Source organism: Gobio gobio (assembly GCF_949357685.1).
Source record: "Gobio gobio genome assembly, chromosome: 24".
NCBI lineage: Eukaryota > Metazoa > Chordata > Actinopteri > Cypriniformes > Gobionidae > Gobio > Gobio gobio.
The window spans coordinates 41,258,182-41,285,501 of record NC_137120.1 but is presented as its reverse complement, the minus strand read 5'-3'; the positions used below and the strand labels follow the sequence as shown (position 1 = coordinate 41,285,501).

The 27,320-nt window shown below is 38.6% G+C and overlaps 3 protein-coding genes across 3 annotated transcripts in view; 2 read left to right on the top strand and 1 right to left on the bottom strand.

Annotated features, from left to right (window-relative positions):
* The window catches only part of sass6 (SAS-6 centriolar assembly protein), a 37,904-nt gene extending 26,050 nt beyond the window's left edge, over positions 1-11,854 (bottom strand). The window contains exons 1-10 of the mRNA XM_079807742.1: positions 11,491-11,854; positions 11,308-11,368; positions 11,149-11,228; positions 10,965-11,069; positions 10,712-10,883; positions 7,362-7,439; positions 6,866-6,985; positions 5,474-5,665; positions 1,262-1,456; positions 1,071-1,160 (exon numbers count right to left, since the gene is read on the bottom strand). Of these exons, the coding sequence (XP_079663868.1) occupies positions 1,071-1,160; positions 1,262-1,456; positions 5,474-5,665; positions 6,866-6,985; positions 7,362-7,439; positions 10,712-10,883; positions 10,965-11,069; positions 11,149-11,228; positions 11,308-11,368; positions 11,491-11,555 (1,158 nt within the window). The 5' untranslated portion in view covers positions 11,556-11,854. The remainder of the gene's footprint in view (positions 1-1,070; positions 1,161-1,261; positions 1,457-5,473; positions 5,666-6,865; positions 6,986-7,361; positions 7,440-10,711; positions 10,884-10,964; positions 11,070-11,148; positions 11,229-11,307; positions 11,369-11,490) is intronic.
* A 37-nt stretch (positions 11,855-11,891) lies between these two features.
* lsm7 (LSM7 homolog, U6 small nuclear RNA and mRNA degradation associated) lies at positions 11,892-19,747 on the top strand. The gene is made up of 4 exons (XM_079807792.1): positions 11,892-11,925; positions 12,176-12,266; positions 12,373-12,444; positions 19,190-19,747. Exons 1-4 carry the CDS (start codon positions 11,920-11,922, stop codon positions 19,330-19,332), a joined length of 312 nt encoding a protein of 103 aa, XP_079663918.1. The 5' UTR covers positions 11,892-11,919; the 3' UTR covers positions 19,333-19,747.
* A 2,702-nt stretch (positions 19,748-22,449) lies between these two features.
* tmprss9 (transmembrane serine protease 9) overlaps positions 22,450-27,320 on the top strand; it is a 29,711-nt gene continuing 24,840 nt past the window's right edge. The window contains exons 1-2 of the mRNA XM_079808052.1: positions 22,450-22,616; positions 22,712-22,839. Of these exons, the coding sequence (XP_079664178.1) occupies positions 22,493-22,616; positions 22,712-22,839 (252 nt within the window). The 5' untranslated portion in view covers positions 22,450-22,492. The remainder of the gene's footprint in view (positions 22,617-22,711; positions 22,840-27,320) is intronic.

Below are 27,320 nucleotides of genomic sequence, written 5' to 3'. Positions count from 1 at the left end.
GAGCGTTATGAATCAGTGAGTCGAATCAGCGGTTTGGAGCGTTATGAATCAGTGAGTCGAATCAGCGGTTCAGAGCGTTATGAATCAGTGAGTCGAATCAGCGGTTCAGAGCGTTATGAGTCAGTGAGTCGATTCAGCGGTTCAGAGCGTTATGAATCAGCGAGTCGATTCAGTGGTTCAGAGCGTTATGAATCAGTGAGTCGATTCAGCGGTTCAGAGCGTTATGAATCAGTGAGTCGATTCAGCGGTTCAGAGCGTTATGAATCAGCGAGTCGATTCAGCGGTTCAGAGCGTTATGAATCAGTGAGTCGATTCAGCGGTTCAGAGCGTTATGAATCAGCGAGTCGATTCAGTGGTTTGAATCGCCAAATTTCAGCAGTTTGGTGGTTTGACACGCGATCCGAATCATGAATCGACTCACTGATTGAAAAGAATTTTAGCAGGAAGCCCTGGCAAAATAACACATTCCCCCCCCCCCCCCCAAATTACTTTTTTCCCGGAGAACCCCCTTGGAAAGCTATTGGGCTTGTTTTTGGGTAGTTTTGAGTAGCAATTGGGCGGGTTTTGTTGTAAAGACTTGGCAACCCTGTGCCCGCACGCTGGAATAAGTTAGAAGAAAAAGATGAGTGAACGATGTTTGCCGGTGTTGTAAAAAAATTATTTAAGGTTCTGACCAACACCATCATCATTTCTGAGAGAAATAGTAAAGGTGAACGCATATACGAACAAGTTCTCCGTTTAGGATTAGAACAAATTCAACTCAAGCGGCTTTGATGACGTTACTGTTGATCATCTGTCCATCATCGTCTAAAGCCCGCCCCCTGATGATCTCATTGGTCCGAACAGTTTATGTTCCGGCATTATTACTTCTCTACAGATCAAGTCCAGACCGAACTGCCTGAGTTAAAATGTTGTGGGCGGGGCTAAGTTCAGCTGGCATCCAGGCTAATAAATGACCCAATTGACCAAGAAAACGGCGATTGTCGCCGAAAAGCGACAAGTTTGCAGGTGTGCAATTTGTGTTAAGGGCGAATTAAGACTTTTTTAGCTAGTTAAAATCGGACGCAGACCTTGATGAGCTCCTCCGACAGGGACTTCACTGTGGCCTCCAGCTTGCCGATCTGAAGTTGCTTACTTTCTGCACTTCCTTCAACAGAGTTCTGGCACACAAACAATTAAAATGAATAAATATAAGGATACTTCCATATCATAATTCATCCCAAAATGTAAAGGAAACGATGTGTGTTTTAAACGAGCGGACCTTCTGCTGCTGTGTGGCTTCCAGCACCTCTCTGGTCCGCATCACGAGCTGCTCTTTATCCTTGATCTCCTGCTCTAAGACGGCTACTCGTGTCTGAAGCTGGTTCACCAGGCGCTCCTTCTCATGGCATTCGGTGTCAAGACTGCCGTTCTCCCGCCTCAGTGACAGAACCTGCTGCTTTGACCTTTGACACTCCTGGACAAACAACACAACGTTACACCATCAGTGTTTCCCACAGATTAGAAACCAATTTGTGAAATCTGAGGTTGGTGATTGGCACAAATTAGGGTTGTGGCGATGGACATATCATCGTCCATCGTGATGCCACGCCCACGTTGCGAGTGCGACACACACTAATCCGCTTCTATAGTATTAGTTAAACTAAAAACTTAGCAGGGATTGCTCTGTAAATTAAATTGAGAATGTGACTAATGCATATATGCTATTTTAAATACTGTAATCTATGCCAGATATAGCCTATATTTTGAAATCATTTGAGGCTGAAACATGTGTTTATTTTAGCACTTCCGTCAGTGAAACAACACCGCCTATAAAACATTTAAACGATTTTCAGTAAATAATGGTAACCTCAAGAATATAAGAAAATTAAATATTAGTTGCGTATGAGTCATAGGCTATACCGCTCTACGCTTTGAGAGGAATGTGGGACACAAGCTGGATAGACAACTTCTCGAATATCTTCATCTTCATGTTTTCTACTGATGTTGCAAGGCAACACTTGTTGTAAAATGTCTGAAGAGCGGATTTTATCTTCCACGGGGTCAAGACATTTAGGCAATGTTTGATTATTCACTGCCAGAGAAAACGAAACAAAAAAAATCACCGGCGCGTGTGTGAAATGCGCTATTCAAATAAACCAAACTTGACGCGTCTTACTAAGTTAAATAACAAGAACAAACTGTGTTAAATACCCCCGGTAAACGATGTGAATAGTTATAATAAACTTAATTATAAGCAAACGAAAGGAAGAAACGTTTATAATCCCCTGCGAACATGGCGACACGAGTGAAGATTTGCGAAAAGAAACGAGATAACCATGTCCATTGGGATAAAATGTAGTGATGCACCGATCATGATTTTACATGGCCGATTCCGATACCGATTTTTTTCAAGAAAACTGGCCGATTCCGATACCGATTTCCGTTTTTTTTTTTTTACACAATAAAAGAATGAAAGTATACATGAACAAGATGTTTATTTGGTATTTAACAGGATAAATTGGCTTTTGGCTAATGAAAACAAGTCCTCAATCTGAAATTAACAGGAAATGGAATTGGAAATTAAAAGACTGAAAGGTGAAATTAAAGGCAAAAACTGCATATTCTGCAATCCAAACAAAGATGTTACTTAAATCAGCATTTGTTTTTAAATTCAGTGTAAAGAAAAAAAGTCTTTACCCGTGAAATTAAATAAAACCAAAGTATATAATTGTTCCAAAATGTTAAATCAAATAATGTTTAGTGCAACGAAAAAAACTAAGATGCTACAGCAGGTGCTTTTTAAATCAGATTAAGTCAATGTAATTTTAAGGTAAAATAAAAGGTAACACTTTAGAATAATGGTCATTAGTTAATGTATTAACTAACATGAACTAACCATGAGCAGTACATTTGTTACTGTATTTGTTCATCTTTGTTAACGTTAGTTAATATAAATCCAGCTGTTCATGGTTTGTTCATGTTAGTTCACAGTGCATTAACTAATGTTAACAAGATTTTAATAATGCATTAGTAAATGTTGAAATTAACATAAACAAAGATTAATAAACGCTTTATAAGTGCAGTTCATTATTAGTTAATGTTAACTAATGAAGTTACTAATGTTAACTAATGACCATAATTCTAAAGAAATACAGAACTGATAGTATTTCATTTCTAAAGTGCATGCATGTTCTTCTTTAGGCTACAAAAAGAAGTATTTCGGCTTTGTCACAAGTTAGTCTGTTTCGTTCTCATCCGATCCAACACGTGAGAAGCTGAGCTGAACAAACGCTCACTATCTGCGCTTGTGCAGGTGCGGAGAGGAAAGCTCGCGCAGGAAAGCGGCTCTTCATTCCCTTCAACGTATCTCGTCTCTTCCTTCAGTTCTCCAGTTTCCGTTTGTAACACGCAAGTGACATGTTCGCGAATGATTGCAATATAGGCGTATGTGCACGCGGGCGCACTTCCGGAAAAATCGGCAGAAAAAAACAAAGAAAACCGGCCGGTTGCCGATCGCGCGCTAGAAGCAAAAACCGGCCGGTTCCGGTTTTTGGCCGGTCAACCGGTGCATCCCTAATAAAATGGACTAGGCCTATTGTTAAAATTCACGGAAAATCGAGTGACCATTTCCAGATCGCAAAGCAGAATGAAAAAGTGCTCTCTGACCATTATTTCCTTTCTAGGCTAAACAAAGCTTTGTGCTTCACTCCTGTGGTAATATTCACGTGAAACAGCATTCACATACAAAACACTGGGTTAGTAAAATAACGAAATTAATTTTTAAAAGTAGAAAATAGTATTTATGTAAAGAGATATATTTAAAATAAAAAAAGAGCTCAACTCTTAAGTGGAAGGAACCTATTTTTCCCCCTCACGTGCAACCTAGCGGATGAGGCATTATTTGGGTTAGTAAAAATAATAATAAATAACGAAAAAGCTGTCGACCCAAAAAAAACGAGAGTTTAAGGAGACAAAAGTGGATAAAGGCAGTAAAATGTGACGCTTCAGCTGAAGAATGGGTACAATTGACCTATCGGTAAGCCCCTCCCATTGAACGCCGATGAGCCAATGGCAGTTGAGTATCAGTTGCGCTGGGACCGGAACTCGGACATCTTTAGGTTTCAGCGCCATTGAGAAACATTGGAAAATCCGAAGCTCTCATTGTTTTGATGGTGTTTATGCTACAAAAATGCTAAACGTCGCGCCTGAGGGACTGCAACACTGACTCCAGGGATCCTGAGAGGATTTTCTGTTTGTCAAACTCTCATTAAAGTTAGCGTACAAACCGACTAAGTTAACTATAACTAACGTTAACTGTTCTCATGCAACGGTGTAGGTCAGAAACACGAAGGTCTACATTTCAGTGCATTTCTCCATATTAAACTGCTGATTAAATGTGAATGTATGTAATCTTCCCTGCGGTACACGAACAGTGTTGATCCTGGATGTTCATCTGCGATCGTAACAAGAAGCTTCTCCCGTTTGCATTGAGATCTGTAAACCATCGCTTCCAAATTAATCTCTCACCATATTTATTTTATTTCTGTGAGTTTAGATATGTTTAAAGGTCTGCATTATCTGTCTTATAAGGAGGACTATAATTTTGACGGGTATTATAGTCTACGGGACGGGTAGTGACAGGGAGAACTCACACGCAGTTTATCAAACTCCGTTTGTTTGTCCGAGTTAGCAACAATAACTAAGGGGGGCGGGGCTTACCGATAGGTCAATTGGGGATCCTGACACTCAGTGTGTCTCAGCGTGTGTGTGTGTGTGTGTGTGTGTGCAGTAAACATGTTGTCACTGTTAAGTCAAATCTCCACATGTCAGTTTTATATATGATATTTCCTGTCTCTGATGACGTTCTCCTCTAGTGTGTGTAGTTCTCAGTGTAATATAACGTGTCTCAATCCACTTTTTTGTCCTTAAACGCTCGTTTTTTGGGTCAATAGCTTATAAACACGTCTGTGTTTTTGATTGTGGGTTTTGTTTAGCTTGTTTGCTGTACACTTGGTCACATATCAGCTTTTAGACATTGTTCAGTTTGTTGTTATAAGTCCGAAATGACAAGGATGCGCCTCACGCAATGCAAAGTCAATGGAGAGCGTTGGATTGTTTCCCCCCCGGTGTGGGCGTGGCCTTCAGATTATGATGCGTGTCGCTCTGTCTCTATACTTTTCGTTGACGAAAGCAACACAAATTAGCGCCAAAACGCTATTTATTGTTTGAATTTCGTATTAAAACTTTTCGATTGCGCTTTGTTTCATATCAAAAGCAGGTTTGGCAATTTGAGAGCGAGAGACACGTGTGAGTGACAGAGAGAGAGAGCAGGGAAAGGAAGTGCAGCTGAACGTGTTTTAAATGGCGTAAAAAAAAGAACGAAAATAACGATGTGCAATATGTGGCGGGCGGTGTTGATTCTGTGGCGTATTAGTCTATGTGTGTGGACTTTCTTGTGATTTCCAGACCATATTGTAAGCAAATACCCCACCTCTTCCAGGCTGGCCAGTTTGGCTTTAAGGTCTCGAATGGCGGATTCGCTCTTGTATCTCTTGTCGCTGAGCTCCCTGTTGGCCGTCTCCAGCTCAGAGACTTTGGTCTGGATCTGCTGGCTGATTCTGTGATGGGACGACTCCAGTTCCTGTCGCAGCTGCTCGTTCTGATGCTGCAGACGCGCTTGAGTCTAACACAACAAAATCAGTCTCAGCTTTGAAGAGATACACTTATAAATATATCTATTAGGGATGCAACAATACAGTTGGTCCACGGTTCAATACACACCTCGGTTTTCGGTTCGGTTCTGATGGCTTGTCACATAATTTTTTTGCTATTCTATTCTTAGGCGACGGGAACAGAAAGAGGTTAAGGAGAAAAAAGACTTTTATTGCAAAACCCTTTCTTTATTTTACTTAAAAGTATTGAAAAACCTTACTTAAACTTAAAACTTTACTTGTAAAAAAAAACGTGTATTTCTAGTGTATTGTATAATATAAAATAAATATATATAAAGATTTACACTGGCAGCTCAGAGCTGTACAGCAGCATTAAAGTATGAAATTGAATGAATGAATGTAAAAATAAAACACTTCACTATAAAATATACACTGATTCTTATTAAAGCTGCTGTATTAAAGTTTTTCAGTCAAGAGCAGTGAGTGATTTTCTCTTTGTCTTTTGTTGTTGTATTAACATTAAAGGAATAGTTCACTCAAAAATTAAAATTGTGTCATGGAGAAATGAATACAGGTTTGGAACAACATTAGAGTGAGTAAATAATGACATGATTTTAGAGGTGAACTGTCCCTTTAAGGACGGCGTGTTCACTATAGGCTGCGCCGCTGTCAATTAAAGACCTGCACACATCTAATATACAGATACGCGCCGATTTTACTTTCACTTTAGACATAACCGACTGTGTTTATGTAGTATTAGTATTAGCGCAGTAAGACGACTACTTAGTCCAGTAATCACGTGTTTGACAGGCGTTTAGTGCGCGCGCTCGGAAAAGCGCATGTTAAACCGCGCACGCGAATGAACCGGCAAGCCTTTAAAACGCATGCAAATAATGAACTTTGGTGATTGTGAATAACTCTAGTGTCCTGTGAGTGTAACTCCACCACTGACCTGTGATGTGAATGTATGTCGTTGTTCAGTATTGGGATGGAGGAAAATGATAGAATTAGTAGAAAAATAATTAATTAAATGCAAAACGCAATTCACAAGCGCGTATTGAACCGTCAATGCCGTACCGAACGGTTCAATATTATATTGAGTATTGTGGCATCCCTAATATCTATACTTGTATATCTTTCATTTTGTTCACACAAAATTTGTGTCAGCATTTTTTTAACTTTCACAACTTATTTAAAAGCGGTCAGATCACCTCCAGAGCCTGTTCCCGCTCCGCTGTGAGATCCTGCATGTGTCTGCTGGACAGAGACGTCGTTTGGGACGTCCACTCAGATCGGAGTTTGTCCAACTCCCGACTTTTCTCAGACAGGGTCTGGAAGATGGGGGAAAGAGTTAATCTATATAATTACTATACAAGCAAAATGGTTAATACGTGATATATGCTATACAGTATACACTGATCAGGCATAACACTAGACTCCTGAAGATGTGCTGTGTATTCTGAGCCCTTTCTATCAGAACCAGATATAACAATCAAGCAATATAGTTAAACATTTTTACGTACTGTATATATCCGGATATAGTAGTTGTACAATTTTTAAATATTAAATTAATGAATTTGTTATGAGATGATACTGACTATTATCAAACCTGTGAGGTTTTGTTCGATTTATAACAATTTGGTGGTTATATTATAAATAATACATGTATAAATCCACTTCGGAGAAACCATGTTGAATATGACATACTTGCTGTGCATAATTTAGCTGTCTTGTGAGATCTTCCTCAGTCTTTCTCAACTTCTGTTCCAACTGCTGCTTCTCCTCCTGAAAACAGATATAAAGATGCAGTTATTACAGGAACACGCCAGTATTTGTGAAAATAGGCTCATTTTTCCGACTCCCCTAGAGTTGATCAGTTTAGTTTGATCGAATCCATTCAGCCGATCTCCGGGTCTGCACTGTTAGCATAGCTTAGCATAGATCATTGAATCTGATTAGACCGTTAGCATCTCTCTTGATATGATATTACGCAGCGGCTGAAAATAGTCCCAGCGCTCTCTGTGTCGTCCCGTTGGTTATGTTGACTGAAGTTAGCCTATTTTCAGCCGCTGTGTAATATCATTGCGCCGCTTGCGCAAATAAATCGTGGTATTCGCGTGTAGTTGGACGCTTGAACATTTTGAGTTTACTCGCTTCATTGGCGCGCGACACAACAGACGTGAACTCGTGTCATGGGAGGGGCTTCTGCCAGCGGCTCGTCTCGTTGTGAAATGGCTGACATGGATTGTTTTAAAATACGGTGAATAAGCTCAATTTGCCGGCTTTAGCTAGCTTGTAGTCTCAATATGTGTATATAGAGCTCAAATTGAGTAAAGAGCGCTTTAGACTGTCCGACCTCCTCACTCACTTTCTTCCAAGCAAGATCATTTTTATTCTGTTTCTATAAAGTATGAAGATGTGTCGCACAGGATCCACATATGATTGTGTCCTCATTGTTGTCACTACTAGAGCAAGCTTCTGATTGGTTAACGCGCCGCGAATATCCACCAAAGTTCAGATTTATCAACTTGCGCGGAACGCTCAATTCACCCTTCGCCGCAAGTTTGATTGATAGGCGATCTGACCAATCACATCGCAGAATCTGCCGTTTTGTCCGACAAAGCAGTCAGGAAAGTCTTTCCGCGGTTGAAACATTTCTTTTAGTGTTCATTCATGTTTATTTCGTGCTTTTTAATGAACTAGAAGAAACGATCGGTTCACGAGCAGCTTTAACTGAGGCGCTACAGCGATCTCCACACATTAAAGGATTAGTTCACTTTTAAATAAACTTTTGCTGATAGTTTACTCACCCTCATGTCATCCAAGATGTCCATGTCTTTCTTTCTGCAGTCGAAAAGAAATGAAGGTTTTGGATGAAAACATTCGAGGATTGTTCTCCATATAATGGACTTCAATGGGCTCCAAACGGGTCAAATGACGGTTTCAGTGCAGCTTCAAACGACACCAGATGATGAATAAGGGTCTGATCTAGACAAACCATCAGCTTCTGAGAGAAACCCAGCAGTATTTATGATATTATTTTACCTCTTATCAGACGAGCGTGATCATCTCTGAGCTCCGCCATAACTTCCGCTAAGTGAGGTCAAAATACGAGTGTGGTCATAGATGTATCGATCGTAGATGCCTCATTCTACTGATCCGTGCAGGTGCTAATGAGGCATCTACGATTGATACATCTATGACCACACTCGTATTTTGACCTCACTTAGCGGAAGTTATGGCGGAGCTCAGAGATGATCACGCTCGTCTGATAAGAGGTAAAATAATATCATAAATACTGCTGGGTTTCTCTCAGAAGCTGATGGTTTGTCTAGATCAGACCCTTATTCATCATCTGGTGTCGTTTAAAGCTGCACTGAAACTGTCATTTGACCCGTTTGGAGCCCATTGAAGTCCATTATATGGAGAACAATCCTGGAATGTTTTCATCAAAATCTTAATTTCTTTTCGACTGCAGAAAGAAAGACATGGACATCTTGATGACATGAGGGTGAGTAAACTATCAGCAAAAGTTTATTTAAAAGTGCACTAATCCTTTAAAGAGCCACAAAACGGTATTTATTGTTTTTTTTTAAATGACATTAAAAGTTGAGACTTTGTTTCATATCAAAAGTAACTCAATCCTGTCTGTCGGCGTGTTGTCAGTGTCCTCTTTGCTCCACGATGTGTTTTCTCTACGTGAGAACGTGTGTGGTATGAGAGCGCCATGGCATGTCGGACATAGCAACAGTAACTAAAGGGGGCGGGTCTTTGCGAACGGTCAATTTGCGCGAATCGCGTCGCAGACTGTCTACTCGCGTCTTTGCATTGACTTAAAGGGTTAGTTCACCCAAAAATGTAAATTGTGTCATTAATGACTGAGCCTCATGTGGTTGGACACCCGTCAGACCTCCGTTCATCTTCAGACACAAATGAAGATATTTTAGTGTAAATCTGATGCTCTGAAAGGCCTCCATTGGCTCAACTTTACACTCTCAAGACCCTTAAAAGACACTAAAGACTAAAGTTACAAAGTCCATCTCACTACAGCGGCTCTACAATAACTATGAATTGGCGAGAATAGTTTTTGGCGCAAAAAAACCCTAAATAACGACTTCTATAGTGATGACCGATTTCAAAACACAGCATCATGAAGCTTCGAAGCGTTATGAATCAGTGAGTCGATTCATGATTCGGATCGCGTGTCAAACCGCCAAACTGTTGAAATTTGGCGATCCAAACCGCTAATTCGACTCACTGATTCATAACGCTCTGAACCGCTGAATCGACTCACTGATTCATAACGCTCTGAACTGCTGATTCGACTCACTGATTCATAACGCTCTGAACCGCTGAATCGACTCACTGATTCATAACGCTCTGAACTGCTGAATTGACTCACTGATTCATAACGCTCTGAACTGCTGAATCAACTCACTGATTCATAACGCTTCGAAGCTTCATGATGCCGTGTTTTGAAATCGTCATCACTATATAAGTCGTTATTTAGGGTTTTTTTGCGCACAGAAACTATTCTCGTCTTCATAAAGTTATTGTAGAGCCGCTGTAGTGAGATGGACTTTGTAACTTTAGTCTTTAGTGTCTTTTAAGGGTCTTGAGAGTGTAAAGTTGTGCCAATGGAGGCCTTTCAGAGCATCAGATTTACACTAAAATATCTTCATTTGTGTCTGAAGATGAACGGAGGTCTGACGGGTGTCCAACCACATGAGGCTCAGTCATTAATGACACAATTTACATTTTTGGGTGAACTAACCCTTTAACATGCAAATGTTAGTACACGATTGAACTACAGAAGAGTCAAGTTTTAAATAGGAAAAATATTGGTCATTTTTGAGAGAGATGCTAACGGTCTAATCAGATTCAATGATCTATGCTAAGCTATGCTAAAAGTGCAGACCCGGAGATCGGCTGAATGGATGAGAAAACGCTCAACTGTTTAACTCTAGGCGAGTGATTAAAAATAGTTATTATTAAAAATAGTGGCGTGTTCTTTTAAAGCCAGAAGGATAGTCAAAGTCCATGAAGATGAGTTGCACCTTTACAGTGGACAGACAGCCGGCCAGATACTTCTTGATATCCGTATCTGATCCCGGGAGCAGTTTCAGAGAGAGATGTGTGAGGTGTTTAAAAGCGTTCGTCTCCACAATATTAAGGTTTGAAGGACCGTGGTCGAACGCTGATGAGGCGGATGTGAGCTGCAACAGGAACCTGAACAGAAACGGTTCTCACAATTAATACGCCATAACAAAATATATAATATAAGAGATAATTATTGAGATCTTCTCTCACCGTGGGCTTTCTCGGTCCTGTTCAGAAATGCACTGCTCAAGCAAGTCTATGAACTTCTGTGGGAATGATGTGAAGTCTATTAAAAGCCCTTGTTGTACTTTTAAGCTGTGAAGAAAATGATTTTCACATTGAGTCAGATTTTACTAAATATAGTTCATTATTTTACCCAAAAAATGTACAATACCTCTGGAAATCCTCCTCAGATATGACAAGATTGTATAAAAAGTAAAGATCAGAATCATCCGTCAGCCTTACAATCAAATCCTGTTGATAAAACATAATCATAAGACCAATAAAAGGCTGTACTTTAATAAATAATGATGTATAAATGATAATTTCTCACCTTCCTATGGACAGGATTTGTTGATGTCTGCAGTTCAATACTGATACGAATGACTGAACGTCTGTAATTTAAAACATAGTCATATAAATACCCTTAAAATACTATAACATACATGAGAATTAATGAAAAACAAACCTAAACACTCATTTATGTTCAAATATATACACATACAATCGGTGTTACCTTTCATCGGTGTCTTTATTCTTCACCTGCACCTGTAACCGCTTGTTAAAAAGTAGTTCCGCCATTTTGAGTTCATATAATTACACAAAAAGCGACAATAAACATTTAAAAAAGCGTGTTTTTAGGTTGTGGAACGAGTCATTTGTTTTTTCGCGCTTCGCTCCCGCGTTTGTCCGTTTCTCGCCGGATGTGCTGAGCGCCTTAACCTAATCACGAGTATTATCTTATTTCAGCATATTTGCATTTTTACCAGTCGTAAAAGACTAATATAAACCACTGAAGCTGTGTTTAATATATATTTGTGGGTGTTTAAGCCTGGTAAAATTAAAACTCCTTTCTGTCGGAGTTCACCGACGCGTGTTGTGATTGGTCGAGAGGCAGGCGTCAAACGTCAACGCCGAGTGGGCGGGGCGTACAGGAGTTTTGAACATGGCGGTGAGTAGCACAAACGTTTCCACACCGTTCACATTATAAACGTTTGTATGGGCTCATGGGGTTTATAAACAAACATGTAAGCACATAAATGTCTTGTGGACTCTGAAAGTTCACACTGTACTCACTAAAGCCTGCTGGTTATTGTAAATGTGATGTGTTATTGAGGAGCTAAGCTACATAATGAGATACTGGTCTTATATATATATAACGTTATATATATTACACAGACCTGTGTGGTTTTGATTTTCAGGATAAAGATAAGAAAAAGAAGGAGAGCATTTTTGATTTGTCGAAATACATCGACAAACACATAAGAGTTAAGTTCCAAGGAGGTCGTGAAGGTGAGACATTTGCTTCAGAAGATCATTTAGTGGTGTAAATAATTCACATATTATTATGTTTAACTACATTGCATTGACTTTAACATATATTGTTTCCTATTTTCAGCAAGTGGTGTCTTAAAAGGCTTCGATCCGCTGTTGAATCTTGTGTTGGATGGCACCATTGAATACATGCGAGGTAAAGTCTCTAAATTGATTAATTTCGTCCTCTTTCTGAAGGGTTTTCAAAGTGGGATCTGTGTAGAAATATCAATAAAATCACTATAAATAAATAAGTAACTTAATAGAAACTAAATATTCGCAATAATATTTGACACACTATTTGTCGTAGTATAATTTGGGTCTACATGAAAACATACAGTTCCTTTTTAAGCTTTACAATATTCAAAAGAGGGTCATATTTTGGGGTTCCATGGCATCTGGGTCAATGACAAAAAAGGTTTTTAAGATTAAAAAAATTATAATTTTAATCATTTTTTATGTCCAAAAAATGTATGGTGTTGATTCACATTGATTTTACAGCTTTTAAGATGGCATTAATTCATTATTAAACAAGATTTCTGATTTTACCACCCAGAAAATGTGGTGGTGCGACCATATATTCACTTAAAATAATATACATATGAATCAGTGTAGTGTCTAAAATGCTCATCACATGGTAAATTCCCTTTCCATGTCTTTATGTTTTGCCCTTTTAGTCCAATTCATATAAACAGACACTTTTCTATGTGTTCAAACACCCAATTTTCCATGTATACATTTATTTGTATGCATTATATAACGGTTTAGTTATATTTCTTACTTCATTTTGCAATTGCAGTGGGAATTGATCGTTTTAAATGTAAATTTGCTGGTCGCACCACCTGACATTTCAAACTCAAATCTAACAGGCATTAAGGTGGACACCTATGCAAATGTTTGACCATGTGCTCAAGATTATGCATACATTTTTTTAAATCAAATGCACAATTTTATAATAACAACACATTTTCTAAGTGTTTCAGGGGTCATACCACCTGACATGAGTTGAATCAACCTCATCATTACTCAAAAATGTCAAATTATCTGATATTTATGGGAGGGTGACTAACATTGTTACTGCATCAAAGGAGTCTTCTGTGTGATGTCATATCCTGTCACATGGTTTTCTTAAAGAGACATTGTATAAAATGACATTTGAAGAAGTACATTTTTTCGTACAAAAGTTTAAGTAATAGTTTTGAAATAGGACTGATACACTATTTTCCCTCATTTACAAGGAATTTAACTATTTGATTAAGAATTTTACTGGGAAAATTAACCTTTTTATTGCAGTTTTGTACGTTTTTGGTCTTTCAAACGCCACAACTCAAAAAGTCAATTGAATTTCCCCCCAAAAATTGAAAGGGTTTCTCATAAAGGAAATATTGTAGATCAATTTGATATATGACATGTATTTATTAAAATTCTTTTTAGGAAAGTAATGAATTCGGACACAAAAACATGTCATGTCATTGACCCGACTACATTCACACTGCACTGTTTTGTATAGCTGTCCACATTGTTGTTTTAAATGTGGTCAATATCAGATTCCAGTGTGAACAGAACAGATAATGGTCCTGGACTGACCCGCATGCGCAAAATAATCATTTTTTAAAATCACACAGCGGAGAACATTAAATTAAGCGATGCTGTGGCGTGAAATGTAGATGGAGGGCAGGGCGTGATTTTCTACGTAGGAATCACTAACACAATCTCACGTTTTGCGTCGTTTATTGTTGCTCAAACCGAGAAACCACTAAGAGCTTTTATCGTTTATGTAACTTTTATCACTTTTTAACTTTAAAAGTTGTTGCCTTTTAATGGCGTTTTGCGTCAGACACCAACACACTATATACAGGTGCTGGGCATATAATTAGAATATCATCAAAAAGTTGATTTATTTCACTAATTCCATTCAAAAAGTGAAACTTGCATATATTATATTCATTCATTACACACAGACTGATATAATTCAAATGTTTATTTCTTTTAATTTTTTTGATTATAACAGACAACTAAGGAAAATCCCAAATTCAGTATCTCAGAAAATTAGAATATTACTTAAGACCAATACAAAGCAAGGATTTTTAGAAATCTTGGCCAGCTGAAGAGTATGAGCATGTCCAGCACTCGATGCTCAGCTGGAGCTGGTTTAGCCTGAATTACTGCAGCGATGCGGTGGCATGAGGAGATCAGACTGATCAGTCATCTTCCTCTTCACAATACCCGATAGATTTTCTATGGACTTAAGGTCAGGCGAGTTTGCTGGCCAATTAAAAACAGGGATACCATGGTCCTTAAACCAGGCACTGGTTGCTTTGGCACTGTGTGCAGGTCCCAGTCCTGTTGGAAAATGAAATCTGCATCTCCATAAATTTGGTCAGCAGGAAGCATGAAGGGCTCCAACACCAGCGCATGACATGGCACCCCAAACCATCACTGACTGTGGAAACTTTACACTGGACCTCAAGCAGTGTGGATTGTGTGTCTCTCCTCTCTTCCTCCAGACTCTGGGACCCTGATTTCCAAAGGAAATGCACAATTTACTTTCATCAGAGAACATAACTTTGGACCACTTTTTGTCCTGTCTGTCTTTAGCCCAGGCGAGACGCTTCTGGCGCTGTCTGTTGGCCAAGAGTGCGACAGCTGAAACCCATGTCTTGCATGCGTCTGTGTGTAGTGGTTCTTGAAGCACTGACTCCAGCTCCAGTCCACTCTTTGTGAATCTCCACCACATTTTTTTGAATGGGTTGTGTTTCACAATCCTCTCCAGGGTGCGGTTATCCCTATTGCTTGTACACTTTTTTTCTAGCACATCTTTTCCTTCCCTTCGTCTCTCTATTGATGTGCTTGGACACAGAGCTCTGTGAACAGCAATGACCTTTTGTGTCTTGCCCTCCTTGTGCAAGGGGTCAAAGGTCGTCTTTTGGACAGCTGCCAGGTCAGCTTCTTCCCCATGTTTGTGTCGCCTACAGAACTAGACTGAGAGACCATTTAAAGGCCTTTGCGGGTGTTTTGAGTTCATCAGCTGATTAGAGTGTGGCACCAGGGGTCTCATTTATAAAACTTTGCGTAGGATTTGCGTCAGAAGTGGCGTACGGATGAAACATAGGACGTGCGTACGCACAGAAATATTCGGATTTATAAAACCGTGCGCACGCACCTCCTACGCTGTTTTCCCTTAATAAATCACAATCAATTCTAAATGTAGCGCAGCTTTTGCGGCTTCATGTCACGCCCATAGTTGACCATAAATAGTCCGCAAAACGCCCACAAGTTAATATTCATCGATTGCGAAATCATGGCAAACACAGAGAGGAAATAAAAAAACGTAACATCACTCAATTTGAAGTAGAAGTTATCGTTGGCGAGGTGGAAAAGAGGAGACAAATGTTGTTTGGAGGGCACAGTGTGGGCATTAGGCTACTAATGCCAAAAAGGCACTTGAGTGGCCAAAGGTTGCAGACGCCGTAAATGCTGTCGCCTCACAACCTCAGACCATCGCCGAAATAAAAAAGAAATGGTCGGACATCAAAGTCGAGGCAAAAAAGCGTCTAGCGCTCCATCGCCAGAGTGTGTCCTCGTTTGCCAGCGAGTCTTCTTGATGTCTGAAGATGCGTTCTTCACTCCGAATCCTTCCATTCGCCACATCTTCTAGAGCTCAAGATCAGCCATTGTGCGTCATTACACATTGTGATGGGCTTTTTATTTCCATCTGACAAGCTACATATGTCGGTTATAATCTACGTGGAAATGGGAAATAGTTCAGTGCAAATGTAATGTCTTGCAGCTTTTCTGAATGGTTGAGACATAGGCCTACGTCATACGTTATTTGATCAAAAAGAAAACTAAAGGCATATGCATGAATACCCTGATTCCGTAGCTGATGAAGACATTTTACTATGCAAACAACTTTCACCAGTGGACAATTAATACATCTATCTATCTATCTATCTATCTATCTATCTATCTATCTATCTATCTATCTATCTATCTATCTATCTATCTATCTATCTATCTATCTATCTATCTATCTATCTGTCTGTCTGTCTGTCTGTCTGTCTGTCTGTCTGTCTGTCTGTCTGTCTGTCTGTCTGTCTGTCTGTCTGTCTGTCTGTCTGTCTGTCTGTCTGTCTGTCTGTCTGTCTGTCTGTCTGTCTGTCTGTCTGTCTGTCTGTCTGTCTGTCTGTCTGTCTGTCTGTCTGTCTGTCTGTCTGTCTGTCTGTCTGTCTGTCTGTCTGTCTGTCTGTCTGTCTGTCTCTATCTATCTGTCTGTCTGTCTGTCTCTATCTATCTGTCTGTCTGTCTCTATCTATCTGTCTGTCTGTCTCTCTATCTGTCTATCTATCTATCTATCTATCTGTCTGTCTGTCTGTCTGTCTGTCTGTCTGTCTGTCTGTCTGTCTGTCTGTCTATCTATCTATCTGTCTATCTATCTGTCTATCTATTTGCCTCTATATCTGCTCCGCCAGACGGACACATTGACGAGAATATCAGTTTTTGCACATTATTTCGTTCTGTTTACCATATTATTTATGAGGATGAATTGCATAACATGCCAATATTATTGCAGAACATATGCTATTTCACTTTTCATTTTGAAAATATGTGTTAATTTGCATTTGTTATCATTTTCGTTTGATTTTGTTTGTTTTACACTGCAGATCGATCAAACGGGTGTTCGTGTAGGCCGTTAATTGTAAGACTTGCTTTGTGAAGTCTTGGTGTTATTTATGAGAGGCAGGTCTACAGTTTCACACACTTTCACGTGTTTCTTCATCTGCCGACGGTGTCGCCATTTCTCATTTCACCCGTTTCTGTGCGAACGCCTGGGTCAGAGCTTGCGTGAAGTACCGCACATTTTCCCGTCAAGTTTGCTTTTTATAAATACCAGTTATTGCGTAGAGAGCGGCGTACGCCGCCTTTTGTGCGTACGCAACGTTTATAAATGAGGCCCCAGGTGTCTTCAATATTCAACCTTTTCACAATATTCTAATTTTCTGAGATACTGAATTTGCGATTTTCCTTAGTTGTCAGTTATGATCATCAAAATTGAAATAAATAAACATTTGAAATATATCAGTCTGTGTGTAATGAATGAATATAATATACAAGTTTCACTTTTTGAATGGAATTAGTGAAATAAATCAACTTTTGGATGATATTCTAATTATATGACCAGCACCTGTATATATTTTAAAATTTATTTCAACAAATGACAACCAAAATCAAATCCATCGCATTGCAAAACGGATTTACCACCACATATGGAAGTAGTGTTAGACCGATATATCGGGCCGATATTTGCTGCGTTCGCCGATATTTGTGATTTTTACGTGTATCGGCCGATATAAGGCTGCTGCGTTCGCCAATATTTGTGCTTTTTACGTGTATCGGCCGATATAAGGCTGCTGCGTTCGGCGATATTTGCGATTTTTACGTGTATCGGCCGATATAAGGCTGCTGCTTTCGCCGATATTTGTGATTTTTACGTGTATCGGCTGATATAAAGCTGCTGCGTTTGCCGATATTTGTGATTTTTACGTGTATCGGCTGATATAAGGCTGCTGGGTTTGCCGATATTTGTGATTTTTACGTGTATCGGCTGATATAAGGCTGCTGGGTTCGCCGATATTTGTGATTTTTACGTGTATCGGCCGATATAAGGCTGCTGGGTTCGCGATATTTGTGATTTTTACGTGTATCGGCTGATATAAGGCTGCTGCGTTCGGCGATATTTGTGATTTTTACGTGTATCGGCCGATATAAAGCTGCTGCGTTCGCCGATATTTGTGATTTTTACGTGTATCGGCCGATATAAGGCTGCTGCGTTCGCCGATATTTGTGATTTTTACGTGTATCGGCCGATATAAAGCTGCTGCGTTCGCCGATATTTTTTCCCTGCATTATTTCCAGACAGGCGTCCACAGGGCAGCTCTCACCGTCTTAAAACTCTCTTGCTCTCCCTCGCGCATATTAATCAAAATCAATTGAGAATTGACACGATGGTAAAAGGTGGAAAGACTGAAGTTTCACGTGGAGCATTGGGAGATTTTCTCCTGAATTACCGCTGGTGTTGCTCTACAAGAGATTAAGTGAAGTGCACCTACACTCTAAACAATGCTGGGTTAAAAATAACCCAAGTTGGGTTGAAAATGGACTAACCCAGCGATTGGGTTGTTTTAACCCAGCGATTGGGCTGTTTTAAGCAAACATTTAACCCAACTGCTTGGTCAAAACAACCCAATTGCTGGGTTAGTCCATATTCAACCCAACTTGGGTTATTTTTAACCCAGCATTTTTTAGAGTGTAGCCATTAAATGACTAGATTGTAAATAGTTTTAAATGAAGTATAGTGCAGTCAGTGTGCACTTTATTATGCTGCTCGCTTGTTGATACTGTGTGCAATAGTGTCATTATTTTATTTATGCTTAAATATTTATTTTCAGAATTTTTCACCACTGAACTCTTTTTTTTCTTGTTCTACCTCACCTGTTTTTACTATTTGTTAAATATAGTTTTTTTTTAGTTCAATAAATGTTCCTTTTTTTAATTTTAAATTAAATTATCATCATGATCATTGTGAATTCTTTTTTATGTAAATTGAGGGAGCAAAAGCAGTATCGGCTCCAAATATCGGCTCAAGAAAATCGGCAGCTCGTATCATCATCGGCTAAGGCTGAGGAAAAAAAATCGGCATCGGCACTAAAAAATCCATATCGGTCGATCCCTATATGGAAGTGGCACAAATCAGAATTGAAATAATCCGATTCCATGTGTTTTGTGACAATGGATTTGGGCCACATTTCCCTGCAGTTTGAACGTAGCCGTAAATATTTGTTAATCTTTTATCCAGAGTCGTTGTATATGATTGCTAATCTCAGCCTAACGATTCCGAACAGATCCGGATGATCAGTACAAGCTGACCGAAGACACGAGACAGCTCGGCCTTGTGGTCTGTCGAGGGACGTCCGTCGTGCTCATCTGTCCCCAGGATGGGATGGAGGCCATTCCCAACCCTTTCGTTCAACAGCAGGATGGATAATATTTTTCTTTTCTCTTGCATTGTGTAGATGTCTGGTGAAGAAAACAGATGTTTTTTGTTAGAAATCATGAAAACTTTGTATTTAGACTCAGGATAAGTGTGTTTGGGATGGTTTAGTTGCATGTTTTGTGTGTGTTGATTATGGTTTTGAATTATATGGTTTTCTGTTCATGAAAATAGGTGCGTAATGTGTTCTTTCAGTGCTGACGTTCATTTGCACAATAATAATAACCATTTCTAATTCAAGCTAAAGAATATCCCACAGTTTTTACACTAGCTTTTGTACACACAAACACTATTTGTGTAATATTTCGAAGGCCTTTGGTTTCAAGACGCCTTGAGAAAACATTCTTGTTTGCTTTTGTGACTCTGTTTTACATTGACTAATTCCTCAGATTAAAGACTCAGTCATGGACCCTTCCCTGTTCGGGTGATTTTTTTTGGTCAAATTAGTGCAAAAATACACTACTTTTGACGTACAGGTGATCATGTTTTACTAAAAACAAGGGTTTTTCCACCAAGAGGAGCTATCCGAATGAGATTAGCCATTCATGCTTCACAAAGACCTGCTTGTAACCTTTCTGGATTTACCTTTACACTATGTACATCAATATACTCACCAGTTCCAGTATAGTTTTCACTCTTGATATTTAACGCAATACGTGTGAGGCGAATCGAGATGTGTCGGTCCCTCCGTTTGTGATGGTGGTTTTCTCGCAGTTATGAATGAAAGCCTCAGTGTTGGTGCTCTTTTGAACGGCAGGGCTTTCCAGATTTTATCAGTGCGCACTGGCACCCAAGTCTGGGCTTTATTGGGTAACACGGTTATACTGGTTCAGGGTCTGTTAACTGATGGTTAACTTTAGAGGGGTCTGTAAGAGGAGCTGCTTTCTGAAGACGGGCCAACTCTTAATACTATTCCAGGTCAGGAGAAGTCTGAGGAGAGGTGGTCTAAGAATGGCACGTTGCATTTAATTTTGCCTGAGGTAAATGTTCAATACATTAAAAAATCAATAAAAATTAACATGCACTACCAGCCAAGTAGTCTGCGAGGCTGCATTTATTTGCAGTATAGTAAAATAACCTTTTTCTATGTGAGTATATTTTAAAAAGTTACTTATTTCTGTGATTCAAAGCTGAATTTATCATCATTAGTGTCACATGATCCTTCAGAAATCATCAAATATGATGATTTGAGCTCAAGACACATTTATGATTATTATCAGTGTTTTTTTTCAGGATTGTTTAATGAACATAAAGTTCAAAAGCTTAGCTTTTGCAACATTATTTATGTCTTTACTATCACTTGATCAATTTAATGCGTCCTTGATTAATAAATGTATTCATTTCTTTAAGTTCTTTCCCCCCAAAATAATAATAATAATAATAATTCTTATCGACCCAAAACTGTTGAACGGTGGTACAAAGCTTTCTATTTCAGATAAATACTGTTCTTTTGAACTTTATATTCATTCAATAATCCTGAAAAAACACTGATAATAATCATAAATGTGTCATGAGCTCACGTCATCATATTAGAATGATTTCTGAAGGATCATGTGACGATAAATTCAGCTTTGAATCACAGAAATAAATTGCATTTTAAAATATATTCACATAGAAGAAACTTATTTTAAATTGTAAAAATATTTCACAATATTACTGATATTTTTGATCAAATAAACGCAGCCTCGGTGAGACTACTTTCAAAAACATTAAAAAACCTTAATATTTCCTAACTTTTGACTGGTAGTGTGTATATAAATGTAAATAACGAGAAAATACACACATGACAACACACAAAAAGTTGTACATTGATTTTAAAAATGTATTATTGGACGGAAAATATATAAAATAGCAGCAGTTAGCTAATAACGGAAGTCATTTTGGGTTAATTTGTATAGCGGTGAATGAGAGAATACATTAAATATATTTGTATGTCCCCATTTGCTCAAATAGCAAAAGAAAAACGCCACAATAGTGATTTCACAACTTTCAAAAAGAGGGGGAAAATAGAGAGAGATTGATAACGGCAGTGAAGAGGGAGAAATATGTTAATTTTTACCAACCAAACGCCCTCACAGCAGCGGGAACTTATTTGTTTTTTTTTTGTAATTTGATGAAAACGTAATATAATACAAAGTATTAGTGTTATAAATGTACATACGTTTAAAAAAAATGAAGATACAAAAAACTTTGCAGGATTTACGATATTGATGACCGTTACAACGCGTCATCACAGCGCTGTTGCTGGGCAGGAAATTTGAAACGGTTTCCAGTAAAAGCTTTTAGTTTTGTTTTGGATTGAGAAACCCCTCCCAAGAACAACAGTCTATTGTTTCGTTAAATCCCTTAAATATCTTAAAACGGTATTGTGTGAAATAACAGAGGATTTTGTTTAAATAATAAAATAAAAAAAAGTATATTCTGTGGCACCGGCCAATCAAAGGCGCGATTCCGTCCTCACCTGCGTAAAGCCACGCCTACACACAATCCTCCAGCATAACAGCGAGTGTCCAAACGTGGCGTGCGTTTTACTCGGACGTCAACGTAAAGTCCAGATGCATCAGTGACCAAATGCTGTGTGAAACGGTGAGTGACAACATTTTCTTGTCTATTCGTCTTAAAATGGCTGCACACACAGTTTTTGCTCGTTGTATTACTGTTTCAAGCTCAGAAAATAACGTTATAAACAAAATAATAGTTAACAGCATATGTTTGATACTGATGCATGCATAAACCATTATAATTTAGCAATATACGTTTTAAGTGGCATAAATGGTCAGTTTTAATAGGAATATATTGTTTTAATGTGCCAAATTGTTGATGCAAGCCTAGTTTTAATTGACATAATGTTCTGTACTCTCAGTATATTGTGTTTTTCATGTGCATCTATGTAATCAGAGAGTTGTTATTGCATTTACAACCCGTAACAATATCCATACTCTCTGAAACATCATATTTCTACAATACCACTCCTAGTATTGTCTCATTCAATGGCCGGAGAAATAATACTTTATCATCCCACTGTCAGTACCCAAGGGAGACGCTATAACTTTTGATATCTTAAAAACCCAATCCTGTTTTTACCTGCGCTTGTGTTGTTGTGTTTTACAGGTTGAATGTCCAGGTTGTGTTGCAGGTCTTTGTATAGACTGAAATGGAGAAGAAAGACTTGAATAAGTGGCCCGAGGGCGAATCACGGCTCTCCGTTCGCACATGTATGATATTAGCCGCGATACTGATTCTTCTCATCATTGGGGCGGCTGTGGGTTTCATGACAGGTGAATTCATCTCCATATAAAGTAATTCGCTCACAGAATCACAATATTACGATGTTGTTGGACGCCTAAACCAACCGTGTTTTTTTCCTGTTTAGCCTACTTGATACAAGAGGAACATTATTTCATGGAGACGGTGGAATTGCAAGGGCTCGGTTATGAAGCAGACCTGCTGGATAAAGCCTCAGGATTCTCCGTCGTTCTGACCGCGACTCTGAAAGCAAAAGTATGACCTTGCGCGCAAACGCTTCACATTGCAGATGTAAAATGGGATTTATAGGAACACGCCACTATTTTTGCTCATTTTCCGACTCCCCTAGAGTTTGACCGTTTTCGAATCCATTCAGTTTTAGCATAGCTTAGCATAGATCATTGAATCTGATTGGACCGTTAGCATCTCGTCCCATGAGTGCAGCGGCGCAATGATATTACACAGCGGCTGAAAATAGTAGGGCTGGGTATTGACGCAAATTTCACAATTCGATTCGATTTCGATTCACAAGCTTTCGATTCGATTCAATATCGATTATTTTAGATTAGCGCTGTCAAAAGATGAATCGCGATTAATCACATCCAAAATAAAAGTTTGTGTTTACATAATATATGTGTGTGTACTCTGTTAATTATTATTTATATATAAATACACACACAAGCATGTATATATTTAAGAAAAAAATATTATTTTTATATATAAAACATTTATATATATATATATTATAGATTATATAAATGTATATACATGCAAATATTTCTTACATTTATACATGAATGTGTGTGTATTTATATATAAATAATAATTAACAGAGTACACACACATATATTATGTAAACACAAACTTTTATTTTGGATGCGATTAATCTTTTGACAGCCCTATTTTAGATATATATCAGGTTTAATACATGGCCAATTTTCTCAAGGAAAACAAATCTCTGAACTAATGTTGTAAACTATGGGAGTCATTTGTACTACATTAGCCTACTAATATTGAAGGTACAAATTAACTGATTTGTATACAAACACTTAAATTACACTAAATGATTTTAGTTCTTTATAATAATAAAGATGTAATATGATCTTTTCAATTCCATAATCATATTTCAACTCCAATTCGTTTTTTTTACATATAAACATTTGGCTGTCATAAAAACTTGCCAGATTGATTCATAGGCTACATACATGCATTAAATATTGAAGAACATTAAATATGACAATCAATAGCCTATGTAATGGTGCATATAATTAGCATAATGCTCATCTCTAGAGTTAATTTTTCTAGCTGACTAGCGAGTTTATGGACACTGGGTATGGTTTTTCTGAGGTAAATGTGACGTTACATGACAAGTTTATGTTTACAATGTTTACAAGCCATTTTACGTCTTTCTGTGGTTAAAACACTTGAGCGATTCTATGTGACTTTATACGGATTTCAGTAAGTTGTTCTGTAGCTTTAACACACTTTCAGAAGCTCATTCATGTTTATTTCGCGCTGTTACTGATATTAATGCGGAAGAGAAGATCAGTTCATCTGCCGGTTCTAAGCTTGAGCTGCACCAAAGCGGTATTTATATTTTTGAATTTCATAAAAAATTGACGTAATCTGAAATCTGAGACTTTGTTTCATATCAATAGTAATAAAGCACAAAGATTATAGTGATTTATTGGATGGGAGGCGCGCTACAATGTTTATTTCATTCATAACTGAAAACAGGATGACTAATCGATTCTTGGGATTTAAGAATCGATATTGTTTTGTAAAAGTGAGAATCGATTAAAATCGAGAAACCTATATTTTTTACCTAGCCCTAGAAAATAGGCTAACTTCCGTCAACATAACCAATGTGACGACCGGCTCACACAGGGAGCGCTGGGACTATTTTCAGCCGCTGCGTAATATCATTAGCCTAGAAATGTAGACGCACCCTAGAATGAATGGGAAATCGTCAAAAACACAAAAATTCTCCGAATATTTGTGGGTGACAATATACAAATCGGCCACAATGCTGAAAAAAAGTACACCGTAGTGAAGGGGTGACTCTCTAAAACATCAAGAGTGTGATACTGACACATCCACACACACACACACACACACACACACACACACACACACACACACACACACACACACACACACACACACACACACACACACACACACACACACACACACACACACACTTATACACACACACCTATGAAAAACTGAACCTATGAACCACATTTAGAATTTTTAAAAATCACAGCTTCATCAGAATGATATGAAACTGTGACTTTTCTAGCATTAGGGATGTAAACACACAAAAAAATTGAGCTCATGATTCGAGCATGCTAATTGGTCGTAAAAAAAATACTCCGACTTGAGCTCTTCGGTCAAAAATGACCACCATAGGAAATGAATGGGAAATCTGCAAAAACACAAATTCACAGAAAAAAAACTATATTTCTAACACACAAAAAAAAATCTAAAACTTTATAATAAATAGTCTTTTGAGATTTTTTTTAATAAATATTCAAATCCATCAAAAGAAAATCATTAAATGTGTTCAAAAGAGAACTAGTGAATTCTCAAGCCTCTCCATGGAGACCTCTAGTGGTTATGATTTCTTAAATAATCCCAAAAGAGGGGCTAATCTGCCTTCAAATATATATATTTTGAAGGGCTAGTCTCTATTTTAAAGGTCCTGTTCTTCGTGATCCCATTTTTCAAACTTTAGTTAGTGTGTAATGTTGCTGTTAGAGCATAAATAATACCTGTAAAATTATAAAGCTCAAAGTTCAATGCCAAGCGAGATATTTTATTTAACAGAAGTTCCCTTTCAAAGCCTACAGCGAACGGCCGGTTTGTTCTACATCCTGGTACTTCCTGCTTTAAAGACGTCAGTAGAACAGTTTGTTGACTAAACTCCGCCCACAAGAATACGCGAAAAAGGGGGCGTGGTCTTGTTGCTCTCCCGCGTGGAGAAGAGGAAGTGTTGCGTTTGTCGCCATGTCGTCGAGACGCTGTTATTTTCATCCCGGAGTCAAATCACCTTTGTTTGTCCTTCAGGGACACTGTAGTTTGAGCGCGTTCATCTCCTCGTTATGGGGAGAGGCGGGACCTTTCCGGGCAACCAATCACAACACGGAAACCGCTGGCCCAATCAGAACTCGTTACGTATTTCTGAAGGAGGGACTTCATAGAATAAGGAAATCATCGAGCCGTTTTGAGGACAGTGAGAACAGCGCTAATCAGATCAGTAAATTGTGTGAAAAATACTGTGTTTTTTTACACGCGAAACATGAACACATGTTATATTGCACACTGTAAACACAATCAAAGCTTCAAAAAATCCGGAAAAACGGGACCTTTAACCTGAAATACTGCAATAAAAAAAATTACAAAAAAAAAAAGTATAATTTTCAATGGCAAAAATAGACCATAATTATTGCATAAATATTAAAAAATATCATCAAATCATGTCAAAATACAAAATTAAAAAGAAAAAATATTATTGAAGAAAAATAAATTGCATTGGTTTTACTGGGGTGGAGGAAGTTTAATGTTTAGGTGTCATAATGAGGGCAGAGTTGTGGCGGTTCCGCGGGCTACTCGTAAACACAGAAGCTAGCAAGCGCCAGTCTTTCCAATCGACTCTGGAAGCTTTTCTTTGAGAAAAGAACAAAGAACGCCACTGAAGTCATTCTTAAAGCTGCACTGTGTGATATTTTCCCCCATCTAGTGGTGAACTTGTGTATGACCATCCAGTGAATATTAGTTTCTCTCAATTCCGATTTCGTTTGAACTCCTACGGTGGCCGATTTAGTCCAAGATTAACATGGCTTCCAGTTCGCCCTCGTCCACATTGGACACGGAGCCATCGAGTGTTAAAACGCCAAAGGCCAAGCTTGAATTTACGGGTATGTCCCTCTTTGGCTAATGTACTTTCAAGATGGAGGGAGAGAATTTGAAAGACAAGCGTTTATCCCGCCCCTCAGATTGAGCCCTGCCAATGGTGCGTTCCCAACATCTTGATGTGGGTCTGGCTTGTCAGGCTATAATATCATATCAAGAGAGATGCTAACGGTCTAATCAGATTCAATGATCTATGCTAAGCTATGCTAACAGTGCTAGCGCCAAACACAGGGCCTGATAATCAGTGTTGGGAGTAACGCGTTACTGTAATTCCACTACTTTTAGCGGTAATGCGCATGTGACTAAATATTTTTTACTTACTTCACTTGCGGCTGTTTGCGTGTTGGCTTGCTACTCATATGCGGCGATGCGTGTTGCAGTAGCGCCGTCACATCTGGCTACAACATGTCATTTATAGCCTATAACACGCTCACACGTTTATTTTTGCCAGGAGTAAAACTTGCATATGTGTTTTAAACAACAGATGCATTTACACTTGTCCAGTTTCGCCTGAAATGATGTTTATTGGGCCTCATTAATGAAATGTTCATTTCAGCAAATTCTGAGTAATTTGCGCGTAAAATGGACCTTTACGAAAACTCTCTTCCAGATTCACGAACACTTCGTACACCACGTATACGGTAGTTAAACGTGTGTATATTAATGAATTCCAAACATTCGTAAATGGGACGCGCGTGCACGCTCGTTCATAATTAGCATAATCCCCGCCCATGAGTTACAACTGCCAATGATGTGTGCAGGAACGCTGTGGAATCTTCTGGACTTCTTTCTCAGGTTTGGCTCCAGTATTTTGCATA